Genomic DNA, 19,690 nt, shown 5'->3' with positions numbered 1-19,690 from the left:
GAGGCTTGTACAGACCCAGAAGGAATTGGGGAGAGTTTGTCTGCCTGGAGCCTGTGCAGGAAAGGGAGTCTGAGACCCCTGCTAGGAAACTCGTTAGACCACGTGTTACCAGCCACGCTGCACTGGCCTCTCAGTGGTCAGCTGATGCCCACCAGGTGCTCCCTCCCCTCCCCTCAGCCTCTGTAGGCCTTTGGCCTCCCACCCCCTCCCTAGCTCACCAACCCTACAGCTCAGGCGGCCCCTGCTTCTTACCAGTGGCCATTACTAATCTAATTGGCAGGCACTGACTGGGCACTCTCTCTGGGCCTAGCACTACGGTGAGTACTCTACCTGGATTACCTCATTTAATTCTCTGGGAACTACTAATTAGGACTGCTATCATTCTACTGATGACAAAACTGAAGCTCAGAGAGGTGAAGCCATTTTCTCAAGGTCACACAGCAAGTAACTGTCCAAGCCAGAGCTTGGCGTGAGGGATGTGGCTGTGGTGACCACATACTGGTTGATGTGTCCAGGGACAGTCCCCGTCAGCCTCCTCATTCAAGGAGGGTTTTAGAAATACTTTTGGTTTTCTGGAACATCTATAGTTTCTAGGGTCCACTAGTATTTGCCCTGGAGAGGCACAAGTTTCTGCTTTTGTTTTAAAAATGTCCTGTGACAGAAATAGCACAATCAGGTTAGGACACGGGGCACCCCTCTTTTACTGACCGCTTCAATACATTTAGGTTGATGGCAACCAACATATGCCTCTGAGAAATTCCAGCTGTGTGATTAATAATAAAGGCAAGAAGGACAGCTAACATTCATTAGGCACCTGTTATGTTTGGCTTGTGCTGAGTGAAGAAGGAAACTTTGTCATCTCTGCTTTAGAGAAGAGAGGCACAGAGGGGTTGTGCCTTGCCCAAGGTCACACAGCTGGTCAGTAGCAGAGCACCCTTTAATCCCTGTGCTCCATGGTCTGGCGACGAGCTGGATTAACACCAGCCATTCAGTTAGTCAGACGGTCGACGGTCTCGGTCATTGTGTATTGAAAACCTACTACGCAGCAAGCAAGGGAAGGAAGGAGGAAGCCAGGGCAGTGGTCTGGCTGTGGAGGATGGCTGAGGGTCCTGGACCAGGGAACCGAGTCCCAGGGTGATGGGATATTTGGGGAAGGCAGTGAAAGAGCAAAGGGGGACAGGGAAAGGAATTTGGAGCAGGAAGCTGAAAGAGGAAAGCGTTACCAAGAGCAAGATCTATCATCTTCACAATTTGGGATCAATTTTGTTCAGGGCCTCCCGGGGCTATTTGTGGGGTACCCTGTGTGGATCTGTGGTGGGAGGCATTTGGGTCAAGGAATAGGGAGAAATAATGTTGAACTGCAGTTGGCTACAAAGGCATTGAGAGAGAGAGAGAAAGTGCGTGTGTGTGTGTGTTAGCACGCACGCGTGAGAGTGAGGTACTCAATGCAGAATCCCAAATAATTCTCATTTTGCCATTTTCGACTGTCAAAACGGGCTTTTGGGGCAGCTATTTTGGTCTGTTTTGTCATTCCATACACGTGCAGGGCTGCTGTACCGTAATTTCAAGGGCTCAAGGGTGCTGTAAGTTGCTGTTCAATCTACAGAGGTGAGGTTTTGTCCTGCCAGTGCTCTCCAGCTTGCCATTGCTCAGCTCCTTCCCCTCAAATGCACTGCGCTAATTTTTATTCACAGCAGCACTTTGCTACCGGTTCAGCGATTTCCTTCTCTTGACATTCTCAGATGCGTGCTTGCAGGTACTGGCAAGTTAATACTGCTCCTACGACTGTGATCCATTCCTGTAACACGAGGGAGTTAGGGCACTTCTAACTTTTAGTTTTTCTGAAAATGAGCTTGTAACTTCCTACCACCCCATTCAGATGCTTTTACAACTGACAATGTGTTAGCTTTATTACTTATAAAGAACAAACGTAGGGGACACATTTTTGGCTTGAAAGTTCCACCTAATTCGATGCCTGGCAATTTTCTCCTGTACAGACCTTTGTAAATATTCTTTAAATTTGGACTCTCAGGATTTTTCCCTCATTTTTTTAGTATTGCTTTGGACTGAGGGGGTCCCACGGAAAAAGGAAATTTCTTTGGGATCTTAAACTCCCTGTAGCCAGCTTGTGACACAGCTGCTCAGGGCAGTGAAAGAACCATGTGGTTGGTATTTGGTCACAATTTCAACTTTCCTCTTGTGTCTATCTCTGAATGAAAGACGAGGCAAAGAGAACCACACCTTTACATTCACAGAGCGATCCTGCATTGCACAGGCAAAGAGGCTGTGGGTAGGGTCAGATGCACTTGGGTTTTACTCTCAGCTTACCAGATGTGTGAGCTTGAGCAAATTACTTTAACCTCTCTGGGCCTCAGTTTCCTCATCGGTAAATGGAGATGTTAATAAGCCCCCACCGGATAAAACTGTTAGAAGAATTAGACCAGATCACACACACAGAGAGACTGGTACATAGTGAGTGCTCAATAAACGTTAGCTATACTACTCCTGGAGTGTTGTTGACGTAGAGAATGCATGGCTCCCATACCTCTGCCATTCACTGTACTGTTCATGTACTAAGGCAGAGAGGAACTAATGTGGGCTCTAGGTGCTAAAACTATGGCCTTTTTTGGTGGTTGCTGTCATAATGGGATGATCAAGCTTTATTACTAGGAACGTAAACTGCCTGTTCAGTAACATTTCTCATTCATTAGCTAAAAACAATCTCTGACCATCAAATATTTCTGCCTGTGGTATTGAACAGTCCTCAAAATAGGAGCGAAAGAAACATTAGACTGAGTCTGCCTTGTAGTTAATACGTGATGTCACTTTAATTTGTTATCAGCAAATGCCCTTGAAAATCAAACTCACCAAATCGAATCCTTGGTGAGTTTGGAGTTCACGTTCCCATCTTCTTCCAGGAAGATGTCTGTTTGCAAATTGGCATTATTATCATGGGCTGAGAAATAATTGGTAACAACCCTTGCTGGTATCCCAAGGCAGCGCAAAACTGTAGGAAAGAAGGACAGACCACAACAAAACACATCACCAAAATTGAATGCATACATAGTGAACAATCGCTTCTCATAAGGGACTTTCTTCTTTACCAATGTGAGAAACCCTTTGCACGTGTTGTCCTCAAATGTTCCATACTGATGAAGGGGTGCTGCTGTCTAGCATCGGGGCTGCAGAGAGAAACCTTGCTGTGCAATCATTCCAAACCGCAGCCGGGGCCATATGAAGCCAAGTGGAATAGAATCCCAATAACAGGATTCCAACAGTTCAGTTGCAAACCATACGACTATCCAAGTAGTATTATTTTAGCCCAGCCAATGAGACTACGTTCCTGAAAATAAAATTTAGAAATCGCAGCTAATAGGAAGTTAGGAATTTACAAAGTGGGTCCTCAGTGGGGTTTGCTCTTCTGGCTGGAATTTGCTCTTGTGACACTTGGCGGAGGGTGACACCACAGATTTATTTTAATTGTTAGATAATTAATTACCTGGATGCATCTCTTGCCATATGTACCTATTGATTAAACTTAATCCAAATGCCCTCCCTGGCTCCCAGGACGCCAGACATCAGGACTCATTGAAAATAATTCAGCTGACAATTTTAAGATTAATGACCTGGCTTGTCTTATTTTTTCTCAGAATAGTTTAGCATTTTTAACCAAAGTCTATCCACCTCCTTCAATAGAACAACCTTGGAAGTCCAAACTTGAGTCTGGTAGAGATGCAAGTGCCCTCATGAAATGACTTAATCTTAACACTCTCAACACCAATGATGGCAACCACCACCTGCCTTCCACTTCCAACTTTCTTTATTGATTTACCGCCCCTATTCATGCCATAGTTTTACCAATAAAACATCTGACACTCTAGTTCTATTTCCGACTTAAAACTAATTCACATTATCATAGATTGAGACTGGTTCCAGAGTCTGCTGAACTCATGATTTTAAGACAGGTGAAAGCGGACACTAGTGCACCAGTACCCCCTCCCCTCCAACTTCCCTGTTCTCACTGTGACTTTCACACGTTGTACTTATGCCTTTTCTGAGCTTACCATCAAAGCCTGTTTTCAGAAATGGATCTGATGACCTTTTTATACAAATGACATAAAAGGATGGAAGGTGTTCACTATTTTATCTGGTTTTAAGCCCACAGGAATTAGACTGGGATAGTGAAATTGTAGGCAGTAGGAGGGTCTGGGGAGGCAGAAGGTCCTTTATGTTTTCCTGGAGTCGTTTCAGAGCTGCTGCCTCTGCTGGGCACCCTCTACATGGCCTTGGTTTGGGAACCACGAGGGAGGGGACTACCTCCAACCACTCCATCATGAAGCTCAGGCTTCTACCTAGAACTTCAGAGGTCAGCACTTCTAGGGTCTGACCCATTGGCCTTATTGCTCCCAGGAGAGACAGATTCCTTTGGCCCTCGGGGTTTACTCAAATAGCTAAGAAAATCGTCTTATTTAGTTTGAAGCCATGGAGAAGCAAAACACAAATACAAAACTCATGGTTTCTTCCCACTTGGATCACTGACTAATTCTTAGACTGTTGCAGCTTTGAGCTAAAACTGAGGCTTCATAATCATTTATGAAAAAACGGCCTCATCCTGGCTTCCAGCCTCTTGCTCCTCCTTGATTTTTTTGATTTATAAAAAGTGCTCACTAGGTAAAACATTCTTTGTTAACAAGCCTGCAGAAAGGACACTCCACTTGAGCTTAAAGTTTTCTCCAAGGCTGCAGAAACGGCACGTGGAAGTGAAAATCGTTACCAATGACGAAGACATACTCAGGTAAATGTATTTTTAAAAATATTCACTGGATTAACAACAACTTTGTTTGGGCCTAGACAGGCAAATGCCATTTTGAAAAATGATGCATGAAGCTGAAGAGAATATTTTGTTCCCATATGTTTTCCTCTATGGATTGGATGTTGGGTGGATTAAAAACCAGAAAGGAAACTGGAGTGTAAAGATGGTTCATGAAGTTCTGATCTCTAAATGCTCGGGGGCGTTGAGACTCACATGTAAAAGTGGAGATGAGATGGCCTGCCACAATCCCTTCCATAGCTAGGGTAAAAATTAAGCGGACGCATTTACAAAACTTCTCAGTGATAAACAATAGGCAAATAAGCATATTTATAAAACTCTTAATAACAAAGAAGCAGTATATATCTTTTCTTATTATTTATTATTTTAAATTTTGCAAGTGTGGGGGGTTACTGAAAAGAAAATGGCACATCCTTTCCCCTATATCCTTACTTGCTCCCTGGGACCCTCCATATCTCTGGGTATTGAATGATGGATTACGTAGGAAATAGTCCATCATTCTTTCTATAAAGATTCTGCAGTCAAAGAGAAACTATGAGCATATTTGGCCTAGTACAATTAAATTGTGCATTCACTACATCCCAGAATAACCACCCATAAATTCTATGGAGCCAACAGGGTTCTAAGTCTCTTTGCTAGGTTATAGATAAAATGTCTTGAAGTGAAATTTCCTTTACATTAAAAAAATATTACTCAATTGGACACTTACATGTGTTAAAGACACCAGCAAAAACCCAGCACTGACCATACCGGACAGGATTTTCAGAACTATGGTATTCCAACAGAATGTCAACGCTTCCGGTCCAGGCTGACGGGGGAACGCCATAGGCATAGACATTGTCCCAGGATCCAACAAGGACACCTTCGTCATCTCTGGCATTAACCTAAATGAGATCACAAGTGGTGAGAAAGAAGAAAGATCATTTGGAAGAGTCCTCTCCACACTCTGACATTGGGCAAGCTAAGGCTCCAAGTGTCTTCCCTATGACCTGCAGGATGAAAACAGTTCCACTACTGTTCAATTCTCTGTTATATTGTCAGGGAAAGTGATGCCATAACTAAGTGTGCAAGGGGAAAAGAGACTGTCTCTCTTTCTCTTTTTTTCATTGCGGTAACAGTGGTTTATAACATTATATAAACTTCAGGTAGGTGCACATTGTAATATATGTAAGATTCTGTGTAGATTACATCATGTTCGCCACACAAAGACTAATTACAATCCATCATCACACACATATGCCTCATCACCTCTTTTGCCCATCCTCCTCCCCCCTTCCCCTATGGTAACCACCAACCCAATCTCTGTTGCTATGTGTTGTTTGTCATTGTTTTTATCTTCTACTTATAAGTGAGATCATATGGTATTTGACTTTCTCCCTCAGATTTATTTCAATTAGCATAATATCTTCAAGGTCCATCCATGTTGCCACAAATGGCCAGATTTCATCATTTCTTATGGCTGAGTAGTATTCCATTGTGAAAATATACCACATCTTCTTTATCCATTCGTCCCTTGATCAGCACCTAGGTTGCTTCCAAGCCTTGGCTATTGTGAATAATGCTGCGATGAACATAGGGGTGCATGTATCTTTATGCATTTGTGTTTTCAATTTCTTTGGATAAATACCCAGCAGTGGGATAGCTGGGTCATATGGTATATCTATTCTTAATTTTCTGGGGAATCTCCAGACTGTTTTGCATAGTGGCTGCACCAATTTGCACTCCCACCAGCAGTGTACAAGGGTTCCCTTGTCTCCACACCCTCTCCAACATTTATTGTTTCCTGTCTTGTTAATTATAGCCATTCTGAGGGAAGTGAGGTGATATCTCATTGTAGTTTTGATTTGCATTTTCCTGATAGTTAATGATGTTGAACATCCTTTCATATGCCTGTTAGCCATCTGTATATCTTCTTTGGAGAAATATCTCTTCAGATCTTTTGCCCATTTTTAAACTGGGTTGTTGGGTTTTTTTTGTTATTGAGATGTAGGTGTTGTTTGTGTATTTGGGGTAACATTTATATGGAACAACAAAAGACCCTGAATAGCCAAAGGAATCCTGAGAAAAAAGAGGAAAGCCAAAGGTATTGGACTCCCTGATTTCAAAATATACTACAAAGCCATAGTAACCAAAACAGCATGGTACTGGCACAAAAACAGACACACAGATCAATGAAACAGAATTGAGATTCCAGAAATAAATCCACACATATTTGGACAACTAATTTTTGACAAGGGAGCAAAGACGGTACAATGCAGAAAGGAAAGTCTCTTCAATAAATGGTGTTGGGAGAACTGAACAGCCACAGGCCAAAGAATGAAAATAGACCATTATCTTACACTATGCACAAAAATCAACTCAAAATGGATTAAAGACTTGAATGTAAGATCTGAAGCCATTAAACTTCTAGAAGAAAATATAGGTAGTACACTCTGTGACATCAGTCTTAGCAGCATTTTTTCAAATACCATGTCTGACCCAGGAAGAGAAACAATAGAAAGAATAAACAAAGGGGACTACATCAAACTAAAAAGCTTCTACACAGGAAAAGAAACTATCAACAAATGAAAAGACAACCTAACAACTGGGAGAAGATATTTGCAAACTATATATCAAGACTGTCTCTTAGATAGTATACTGTTGTACCAAGGTGGCATTGAATAGCAGAGAGGCAGAGTTGTCTTCTCACATGCTTAGGAGAAGATACACGTAGGGCACTTGGTCTGGTTGGAATAGTGCTGGAGAACGATGTGGGGAAGAGAGAAGACCTAGGAAAGAAGACAGCTCAAGAAAGCATCTTGTCTTGGTGGAAGGAGAATTCAAAAATGACAAGTAACAAAAGATGTATAGGGTGGGAGCCCAAAGTCTTATGGTCTACTGGTTTTGACTTTGAGTGGCAGACTCTAATGAAATGAAAAAGTAAACAGATGCTGTCATAGGAACCATTAGGAGTTAATAAGGAATTAGATCCCTAGGGGTAGTTTACTGAGTTTGTTAAAAAAAAAAAAAAGTTGCATTAAAGAAATATTTTCTTTATGATTGTTTAAGGTCATTAAGGTTTTATAGTTTTGTCAAAAGATATTTCCATTTCATAAAGAGCCTAGGGCATTATAGTTTAAATATGAGAGGAGACTTAAGCAAAGAAATGACAATCTTGACCATTTGGGAAAAGCTTGCTATGCATTCAGACCACAGTCATCCGGTAGCAGCAGACCCGAAGTGCAGGAACAAAGACCTTTTGTTCTTTGACAGTAAAACAAAGCCTGGGAAGTAGCAGTTTCAAGGCATCCTGTTAGTTTTGGGGGAGGCATCGCTGAGTCTTACCTCTCTTGCTGTAATTTTCACATATTTAATTATAGTCAGAAGAATGTCTAGGTGGGGAGCAGTGGGAGTTTTTCCAAAAACTGGTGCCACTTCAACAATGTTTATAAGTTAACATGACAATGGTTTACAGCCGTGCTCCTCAAACTGTGGTCTATGGACTAAAGTCAATGGCACCCCCTAAAAGCTTGTAAGAAATGCAGAATCTCAGACTCCTCCTCAGACTTACAGAATCAGAGTCTGCATTTTAACAAAATCCCAAGGTGCTCTGTGTGCACATGAGTTTGAGAAGCATAGATTTAGACTATGCTGAGAAGACAATAGTAAGCCATGCGAAACATATGATTGAAGCAGGTGTGTTTGGATTATAAAAACCATAGAAGAGATATTAAAATACGGTGACTTTTTGTGTGCTTACTGCCATATCAAATAACAGCTTAGTCTCAGCTTGCTGAGTTTAGTTGTATAGGAATCTATTTTCCCCACTGGATCATGAATTCACTGAGAACAGAAATAAAAATCTGTGACTTTTGGACTTTTAGCAAGTATTAGCAAAGAGCAGATGCTCAACAGTTGTTGAATGATCACTATTATATTCAACAAGAATACAGGCATTGTGCACTTGAACAAAAGTAAGACCTTCTCCCCGGGGAGAGATTAACAAGAAACCAATCAAGTGGAAGCAAAGGTTATTGGTATTAAGACAGAAAGATGTACAGATAGGGTGGGGGCCCAAAGGAGGGAGTAATCAGTTTTATCAGGCTGGAGGGTGGGGGTGGTGGTAATGGTGGGCTGAATAGAGGAAATGACATGAAAGCTAGGTCTTGAGGGCCTGAGGGCCAGGGAAGGCAATCTACGTAGTGGAAACAGTTTGAATAAATGCTTGGTGTCATGAAACAACATGGATCAGGGGCCTGCTAGGAGATCTGCACGAGTATCACGTAAGTAGGCAATATTGGATGAAATAGAAAATACCAAAAGAAAACACTTAAGATTTGCAAGTATCTTCTACTGTCAATGACTAACTCTCCACTGAAATATGAGATTTACTCCAACCCTGAGCGGCATTTTCCAAAGAGGGTCCTTCTGGAGAGTTTTCTCTAGAAGATAACCATTCAGTTTGATTCAGACAGACTATTTTTTCCCCTTTGACTCTGTCCAGTCAGGTTAAAGTGAAGGTAACTACCCAGTTAATTTGTTTAATGTAGAAAAAAAAAGTAATTCTTTGGTGATTTCTGAAGGACCTTGTTCAGCTAATTGCAAACTCATGCCTTTGATGTAAACTTTGACTTTATCCTGTAACTCCATGAAATGACTGGGATGCAGCAAGGATTAGCCAACAATTTTGGCTCTATTCATAATCAATATTTTTCCTTGCGGTTGAATTGATTATTTAAAAATCTGCATCTATTATAATGAAGCCTGCAGAGTGCCTTGGTGGGCTATGACAGGGTCTTTGTGGATAAGTAGATTCAGCTTTAACTCACATTACCATTTCCTTATCCTTATTATTGAGAAATAGAATAGGGCCTATGAATCCCAGAGGTGAAGTTCCTAAACCATGGTTCTGGTGACTGATTTTCAAACAGATAGCTGTTAATTAGAAGGCCTATTTATAGCATAGGGCTGAACCCAATCAGCTAAGGGGAAGAGTAAGAAAAAAAGCTCTCTCCTCTACAGACCTTTTAATTGTTAGTGCTGAGCTGTTCTCCTGTTGCTAGATAGATCACAATTCTCATTTATTAGCATTTGGCCAGATTAGCTACTGTTTTCTAATTAGAACATTGATTTTTGGGGAGCTCAGATACTGAAAGAGATAAGCCTTTAGTGACAGATGAAAAGAGTTAGAGTAATGTCACCCTCCCTAGGCAACAAGATATGTTTGGAGGACGCTTCAAGGGCATGCTCGTCCTTTTTCATGCCACAATTGACTGTTTTAACACCTTCCCATGAACTCAGAGTCCGACCAGTGACAGGATGAAATGTCTTGTTCTTGCATCACTGGTGGTCAAAGAGATAATATGAGCCCAAGACTTTGGACAGGGAGTGTTATTCAACTTCTTTAAAGTTGCACTAAATTGTCCTCTTCTTGTACCTACAATATTGGAAAAAGGAAAAACCAGCACCACAAAAGTCACTATCAGCAATGTCGGTGGCACAACATAATTCAGTACACTTTAAAACCTGGTAACAAGAAAAGATGAGGACTAGAGTGGAATAGAGGGGCAACATGGCTCAGCTCCTAACTCTAACCACGAGTTCTTCAGAAGCACTACTGTCAAGTCAATAAATCCTGAGATTTCCTGTTTAAACATTTCAAAATCTGGAAAGAAACCAACTGAATTAAAATGCTGATCTTTTTCTTGTTCTGACCAGAATAGTAGAAACAACTGCTGTGGAAAAATGGGTGAAAAAGGGTCTGCACCTCAAAAAGGTAGAGATTCTGGGACTCCAATGGGGAAATGATACAAAGCCTGAGAATTATCCCCCTGTGAGAGCGAGATGTACCTCCAATTAGGTGGAGTGGATCCCGGAATGAGAAATTTCACAGAATCTTAAAAGAAAGAGCAGACCCCAAGTATCCTAACAGAGATTGCCATCTCTTCAGCTAAACTCTTTTCCGTGCTTCAGTCTTTCTCAGAGTACTTGAAAATGAAATACACTGGCCTCAAACCGTAGTTCAGAGGAGAAATCGAACTAGTCTTAGATTGGGAAGAGTCAAGATTTCATCCATACTATATTAGAGCAAATGGAACACTTAGAGAAGAGGTATGCAAGTATAAACATGCGTAAAAAAGAAAAGAAGAAGTGAGAAGAGAGAAAGAGAGAAGGAGAGAGAGAATATGAAAAACAATAATACATAGAAGAAAACAAAATTAAGGGACATAAAGAATTTCCTCACAATCTCTTAGGAGATCACAGACCTAAAGGAAGAAATTTAGGCCCAAATCACATCAACATGGAACTAAAAATAAATCATAAATTGTAAGAAACAGAATAGATACTGCTAAAAGTAAAATTTATGATATAGAAGAAAAGCTTAAGATAAAGAAAATACTAATGAAAAAGATAAAGTTATTCAGAGATAAGCTAATGGTTATGGAAGACAAAGATGACACAACATACGGATAATTAGTATTCCTAAAATAGGGAAACCAACAAATGAAACAGAAGATATATTCATGACATAATATAAGAAAATTTTACCTGGTTGAGGAAAATTGAATCTGTACATTGAAAGAGCAATCTGTGTTCCAGGGTAATTTGGTGCAGAATGCTCATTGCCTAGGAACTTTAATTAAGCTATTTGAACTTCAGGATAAAGAAAAACTTATTCAATCATACAGACAGAAAATTGCAAATTAGCAACCAGAGAGGAAATTAGGCTGCCTTCAGACTTCTCCACAGCACCATTCAATGGCAAAATACAGTCAATTAATATTTACATCGCCCTGAAGGAAAGAAAAGTTAACCCAAGAACCTTATGCACAGCTAAGATGTTCTGCAAGAACAAAGGCAACCAGGACACATTTGCAAACATGAAGGATCTCAAGGAACATAGTACCCATCATAACCAAACTACTTGAAAAATGATATCAAGATAATTAAGGGCTGAATCAAAGAAAGAACCCAGGAACAGAGACTCCGTGGTAAAAGACTTAGTGGTGAGAAAAATCCAGATAAATTTAAAAATCTTTGGGAATTACAGTAACAGAAGGAATATGAATTTTAAAACTTGATAATATAAAAACAATAGTAATCCTAAGAAAAATATTAGACATGAGGGAGGAAAGAGGGAGGAAAAATGAAAGTGCTAATGTTTTAATGTGTTGATCTCTCTTAGCTAATTGACACCATCTAAAATTAAAACATACTTTAAAAATATATAATTTCTTCATTCTTTTAGTGGTTTTCGTAAGTTTTTAATACCCTTAGAGGGATCTGTTAGGAAATAACATCTCTTGTAGTGAAGAAACATTTATTTGAAGTTTAATAATTTCTTCTGATGCAATTCAGGTTTTTATTCTATGAAAGTAAAATTTAATAAAATTAAATTAAACAGAATTTGAGTACAATTAAATGTAATACTTTTAAACTAAATAGCATGGCACCATTTGGCACAAATACAAATAAGCAAACCAATGGAACACATCAGAGAACATAAGAAATAGAACCTAGAAATATAGTTAACTAATTTTTGACAAGTTGCAAAGGCAATTCCATGGACAAATGATAACTTTTTCAACAAATGGTGCTGGAATAATTGGATATTCATATGCAAAAATGAACCTTGATTCTCACCTCACATCATGTACAAAAATTATCTCAAAATGGTTCATAGACCTAAATTTAAAACTTAAAACTATAAAACTTCTAGAAGAAAACATAGGAAAAAATTTTTGCACCCTTTAGTTAGGCAAAGATTCCTTAGATATAATATCGAAAGAATGATCCACAAAGAATATATTTACAAATTGGGCTTCATCAAATTACAAACTTTTGCTCTTTGAAAGACATCATTAAGAGAATGAAAAAATAAGTCTAGAGTGGGAAAAAATATTTGTAAATCACACATGTAATAAAGGAGTTGAACATGTACGGAATGCTTGAAACTCAATAATAAGAAAATGAACAAAATTTAAAAACATGGGCAAAATATTTGAACAGATACTACATGAAAGAAGACACATAGGTGGCAAATAAGCACGATAAAAGACGTTCAGCATCATTAGTCACAGGTGAATGCAAATTAAAACCACAATAAGATAACACTACACACCTATTAGAAAGTCTAAAATTAGCAAGACTGATCATATCAAGTGTTGGAGAAGATGTGAACACCTGGGACTCTTATACACTGCTGGTGGGAATGTAAAACGGTACAACTACTTTGGCATGTTTATTAAAAGTTAAACATACACCTACCATAGGACCCAGCTGTCCTATTTCTAGGTACTTTTCTAAGAGAAAAAAAGCTCATGCCTATACACAGACGTTTACATGAATAATTCTAGCTTTATTTGTAAGAGGCAAAAACTGGAAACAACCCAAATGTCCATCAATAAGGAAAAGGGTAAACAAATTGCGGTTCATCTATACAATGGAACCCTAATCAGCCATAAAAAGGAATGAACTATTGATGCAAGCAAAAGCATGGATGAGCCTCAGAATGAGAGAGAGAAGCATGAATGAAATCAGACAAGAAAGAGCACATACTGCATGATTCCATTTATATAAAATTCCAGAAAATATAAATCAATGTGTAATGACAGACAGCAGAGCAGTGATTGCCTGGGGATGGCAGACAAAGCAGGGAGTCATCAAAGGGAGAAATTACAGAGGAAACTTCTGGACAGTGATGGATATATGCATTATTTTCATTTTGATGATGGTTTCATGGGTGCATCAATTGTCAAATCGTGTACTTTAATTATGTGCATTTTATTGTATGTCAAGTACATCTCAATAAAGCTATAAAAAGTAAGCATAACACTTTTTAATTAAACTAGCCCCTATTGTATAATACTATTTATGATTTTAACACTATATCTATTTAAATATCGATATATCTAGTTGGAATGCTATATACCAAATATTAGTAGTGGTTATTTCTTGGTGGTGAAATTTGGGGTGACTTTTTGAGGGAAGATGTTTTAAGTTTCATCTTTAAATTTTTCTGGACTGTCCAAATTCTTTTTAGAGACCATTATCATTTTTTTTTTTTACCAAAAAATAAAAGAGAGTTTTCATAAAAAAGACTGGAAGCGGATATGTCAAGATGCTAACTGTGTTCAATTCTTGCTGCGAGAAAATATATAATTATTATTTCCTTCCTTATGTTTTTTAAAATTTCCCCAAATATTTACCATAGCAGAGAGAATAATTAAAATTCCTTTTGTGCCCAGTGGGGTGGGCTGCCTCTCTGAACTCAAGACTCAGGTCCCTGGGGAATGATTAAACTGGATTTGTTCAAATACGAGAAGGGACAGAGGCAAGGCTCTTTGAGGGCTGGAAGGGGAGCCAGCCGTTGAGGAGGTGAACCTCAGGAACTGGGAAGCCGTGGGAAACCCACTCAGGAAATGCAGTGCTTTTGGGGGGAAGGCCCTTGAAATGCAATGGCTGCAGGAGGACTGGCCTGTGCTTGCTTCTGAAGGGCAGTGCCCACCCAGTGGCTACTCTGACCTCAGGGCCTGGTGTTGGAGTCACACTGGGTAGCCCTCCAACGCAGGGGCAGAAGAAGCCCTGGGTTCCTGCACGATTCAAAGGACAGGGAGGGCCTTAACGCACGACCAATACTAGACTTTTCTTCAATTTTGGTCATGGGCGATTAACCAGATTTTAAGTAGATACTGAAAAACAAATAAATGTGACATTTCTTGATTCTCCAATTTCCTGTAGCACATACTTTTAGCTTTTGTAGAATTACTATGTGTTTCTACTTCTTTTTAAATATGTAAAGGTATTTTTCTTCCTGTGTGCACATTTTATAAGGCTATGATGAAAGGACTTTTCTCTGTTATAAACGTAGTATATTCTGTTAAATTTCATTGTTAAAAGTTATGTTCTCATAAAGGCTAGGGTTTCCTTAACTCTTATAGAACAGTTTTAAACCCAATCCTGTCTATAATAGTTTCTCAAAGACCTTGGGATATAAATTTTGGGTAAGGTGAAGTAGCTTCAAAGGTGGAGAGTTAAATTAGGGGAGGAGAAGAATTATTTCTTAAATAAGATTCTTTCCAGGTTTTGTGAACCACAAGCCTCCAGCTGCAGTCTGCTGCTGATCAGTCCTAACGGTAAGTGGAGCCATATAGTGGAGGACTATTTGATTTGAAGATTTACTGTAACACTGCATTGAGATGGTATGGTATATAAGGATAGACAGATAGACCAATGGAACAGAATAGAGTCCAGAAATAGATCCACACTTACAGACGTCTGATTTTCAACAAAGCCACCAAAGCAATTCAATGAGGGAAAAGACAGTCTTTTCAACAGATGTAAGTCTTTGCATCAAATCTTGACCCCTACCTCACACCACACAGAAAGATAACTCAAGAGGGATCACAGACCTAAATATAAAAGCTAAAATTATAAAGCTTCAAAAAAATACAGGAGAATATCTTCATGACCTTGTGGAAATAAATAACATATTTCCTAAGGTCGGATTTTTTAAAAAATTTAAAAATTGAATTTCATAAAATTTAAAAACCATTGTTCCTTAAACACGCCATTAAGAAAATGTAACAGCAAGCCATATTCTGGGGGAAAATATCTTCTATACATATCTGACAAAGAACATGTATTCAGAATATATAGTGGGCAACTACAACTCAATAATAAAAAGACAAATAATGCAATAAGAAAATGGGCAAAGACTTGAAAGATACCGCACAAAAAAATATATGAATGTCCAATAAATGCATAAAAAGGTGCTCAATATCATTGGTCATCAGAGAAATGAAAATTAAAACCCCAGTGAGATGCCACCAAACACCCGCTCGAATCTACGTTAAAATTAAGAGGGCTGAAAACACCAAGAACAGGTGAAGCTCTGGTAAAACTGGTACCCTTATGTATTGCTTCCGGGAATGTAAAATGGTCCAATCATTTTAGAAAACTGACAGGTTTCCTTAAAGTTAAACATATACATACCCTATGATTTAGATGTGCCCCCTTTAGCTACTTACCCCAGCTATGAAAACGTATGTGCACACAACAGATATGGACAGAAATGTTCACAGGGGCTTTGTTCTCAAACTGGAAACATCTCAAATGTCCATGAGCAGGTGAAGGGATAGACAAATTGTGATGCAGAAGACAATGGAGTACTGCTCAGCGGTAAAGAGGAACAAATTAAAGACGTGCAAAACTGATTGAGTAAAAGAAGCCAGCCCCAAATAGCACGTACTGTATGAATCCAGTTTTGTAAAATCTAAGAACAGTGACATCTAATCTGTTGCAAGAAATCGGAATAGTCATCGCCTATGGGGGTGTGGGCTGACTAGAAGGGATCACAAAGGAAATTTCTGGGCTGCCGGTAACATCTATATTTTGGTTGGGGTGGTGATTACTCCAGTTGAAACTCATTGAATTTTGCATTTAATATCCATGCATTTCACTGTATGTAAATTTTACTTCAGTTAAAAAAAAACATGAACTAACCCTAATTTGTATTGTGAAGCATAGAACCACTGTTATGCAAATGTCCTTTTGTTTATATACTTGACACAAACTCTAATAGGGGTTGGTGATTAGGTTCATTTTTCATGAAAATCATTACAACTAGAGATTATTAACCTTGTCTCCCTTAGTAACTGAGGATTCTTTATTTGGCCAAAACATATTTTACTAAGTGACAACCATGAGAGAAATAACCAAGTGTGGACCGCGCGAGAGAGATACGGAGGATTTAAAGTTCTTTAAGCGTCTGCTTTTTTCATTGCTATACCACTTCTGCATGCTGCTTTCAAAAATACTTGAATGAAAGGACTGGATGGATAGATAAGGGGGAAAAAAACCACAGCAAGAAGAGGAAAGGAGAAGGATGTCAAGTGAGGAGAGAAGGGTAGGAAAGAGGGCGAGAAGGGAACCCGAAGTGCATGAAGCTGGGAGGGCATATCCGACAGGCGTGTGCTGGCTTTGCCGCATTTCTGTCCGTGATCCTGGGGATGTGAGCCCCCAGGAGAGCAGAGCAGCCTGACTGCGCAGCTTGGAGGGAGTGCTCAAAAGCATCCCCACGTTTCAGAAATAGCCTCTGTGATTACAAAATAGATGCAGCATTGAAACCTCATTCCAGGAAGCAATTCGGGGAAAGCAGACATTTAGATTGGCTATGATTATCACATTCGAGAGATGGCTTGTAATAAATGTCTGTTTTTCTCCAAAAATATGAGGAGAACGGGCATAAGATATGTAACCTTAATAATTGAGAAACCAAGCTGTTTGCCCACAAATGGAAACTTCATTACATTGCTGGCTTTTCCCATAAGAGAAAAAAATGAAGCCTGAGCAGTTCATTGTCCCCGCACCCTCTAGCCCCACCTAAAAGAGGAGGATTGAATGAGACAGGGCTTGTAAAAGGCATTATATTTGCACCCAAGGAGCTTGTGTGATATGGAGAGAGGACAGGCAGAGGGCAAATCCAGGGGAATACAGCATCGTCTATGGAACAGTGGGGTCAGGCAACCTGAGATCCATTTCCAGTTCTACCAGTGACCTTGGATAAGTCATTTAACTTCCTGATACCTCAATCTCTTCATTTGCACATTGCTTATTTATGGAATGGGTACAATTTCTCAAAATAGGCTGCCGAAAGCAATTTCTGTTAGGCAAATTCTAGTTTCCCACTGGCTTCCAATATATTTGTCAACTGTCAAAAATTATTTAATAAACAGAAATGAAAATCCCTGGTGAATAAGGCGACCTTATGGTATCATGTTTAGTTTGAAATGTACTAGAGATTGTCCCAATTCTGTACCTCTCATCCATCATTGGTTCCCTTGGTCATTCCTGAACCGTAGAAACGCCTCCCATGCTTATGGATACCTTGACTCCAACTTTAATAAGAATTTTTAAAAAATCTTTTTAGAATTGGTATTTTACTATTTTACTCTGTTGGACTATAATAACATCTTTCATTGAGCCTCACCAGTAGATTCTCCAAAGTTGCCACCACCGGGACTCCTGCTGACTGAGATGTGTCACCAATGGAAAGTCTATAAAGAGCATCAGAGACCTCTAGCTTTCTCACTATCCCAAAGCTAGGAATGTCATTTCTGGCATTCCTAGGCATGAATCATGGAGAGAGAAAAATAGCAATTTAAAATAAGAAAGCCGATAGGTTGGAGAAGCAGAAACTCCAGATGGGCACTCAAATCTGTCATGGAGCCTACGTCAGGTAAGGGTCACCAGCCTGGAAATTTTAACCGCTAGGCATCTGCAAAGTTAGTAGAATCATTGCCACTCTTCCACAACACCAGATATCAGTCGGATTTTCATCTTTACAAAGGTAGCACCGAAACATACTCCACGTTCTCTCACTCATTATTTGATGGCGGTTATCGCCATTAGAAGTTCTGATTGGCAATTATATAGATCTTTGACACACGAATGCGGAAACAAATTATTATTATATAATCATCCTTTACTGATGGATGAAATTTTTCCAAAAATAAGATCCATATGGGGAAATGTAAAAAAGCTCAAGGCTGAAATGATTGGGGACAATGGCCATTGAGCACTTGGGTCCAAATATTTCTCAAGGAGAGTTCGCTCCAAGAAAGGGGGATTTTAGCTGCTTATAAACTAAAGGACCAGGCAGCAAATGATTTTTAAAATTTTATTTTATTTTTTAAAATAAAGCTGTTAGGGAGCTGTGCTATGGTTGATCTGTATAATCAGGGAATACGGTTCATGTATTTATCTCTGACTTTAAAGTTCGTTTGGGATGACCGAGGGGTCGAATTTCCAACCCAAGTGAATTTTTAAATGTGATCTGAATAGTCGTAATGATTTGTTGTGTGAAGAGATTTGCTGAATGTGAAGATTCCCATAAGACGCCCAAGTAAACAACTGGAGGAAAGTGAAGCACGGTTTGTAGTAAGCCTCCTGTGGAGCTTGTTGGCAGAATATCAAAGGAGTGATGTTATTACTGCCTTTTTCACACATGGAAAGAAAAAAGAGCTTTCTAAATACTGGGACAAGGAGGAGGGGAAGAAAGGTGGACAGTGTGAAAAATAACTTTATTTTCAGTTTGTCTGTGAGATCACATATGCTTGGGGATCAGAAGCCCTAAAGCCCATTTTGTCTCTAAGGTCTACAGTCATTCATCTTGTGTTGGGCCCCAGGAAATTCCAGGGCCTGCCTCCAGTTGTGGTCAGTTTGATTTACTAGCTGGAGCTCAAAAATTTTTTCATAACACTAAAGAGTACATTGAACATCGATTGCTTTAAAAAAGTTCAATTTTGAGTTAGTTCCCAAAAGGCACAGTCAGAACAGGGTATTAATGGGGATTAATGATGGCATCAGTGGTTCGATATTAGCAAAGACCAGGGTTAAAAATAAACGTGTATACACCTCCAAGGAAGCAGGAAAGTCCAGGCTGGCAGCAGTAGAAAGACTGGAATTTAAAAATATGTAACTATATTGACATTTTTTTCTCCTCTCCCTCCTTCCAAAATTTCCCAATAAGTGTCCCTTTTTTTTTTTTTATTACAATTGAATCAAAGCCCCTAGAGGAGTAAATTACCCCTGACTACATTTTCCTGCAGCGCTTTTGGTGGCTGGCTATTTGGGTATAATTCCCACCATGAAATGAGGGTTTACCTGAAGAGTAGCATGGTTTATTATTGCTATGGGCCCTTGTCAGCCATCCTTCTACCCCTTGATCCAATATTCCAACACTTGTTAGGCCAGTGTTTAGTCCTGGGGAAACTCTGAGCAAAGCTTGAGGGATTTGCTTTCCCATACAACCTATGCTTATTTCATCAGAGAATTTGTCATACTGTGTTGAAATTTTCTACTTGCTGGTCTGCCTTC

At 39.5% G+C, this 19,690-nt stretch overlaps 1 protein-coding gene across 1 annotated transcript in view; it reads right to left on the bottom strand.

Moving 5' to 3' along the window:
* The window catches only part of F13A1 (coagulation factor XIII A chain), a 156,511-nt gene that overhangs the window by 60,290 nt on the left and 76,531 nt on the right, over nucleotides 1-19,690 (bottom strand). Inside the window, exons 7-8 of the mRNA XM_014842688.3 lie at nucleotides 5,541-5,715; nucleotides 2,869-3,007 (exon numbers count right to left, since the gene is read on the bottom strand). Of these exons, the coding sequence (XP_014698174.3) occupies nucleotides 2,869-3,007; nucleotides 5,541-5,715 (314 nt within the window). The remainder of the gene's footprint in view (nucleotides 1-2,868; nucleotides 3,008-5,540; nucleotides 5,716-19,690) is intronic.

This window comes from Equus asinus, chromosome 8, assembly GCF_041296235.1.
Source record: "Equus asinus isolate D_3611 breed Donkey chromosome 8, EquAss-T2T_v2, whole genome shotgun sequence".
Taxonomy (NCBI): Eukaryota; Metazoa; Chordata; class Mammalia; order Perissodactyla; family Equidae; genus Equus; species Equus asinus.
Note: the sequence above shows the minus strand (reverse complement) of the source record. Positions and strands in the feature narration are given on the sequence as shown.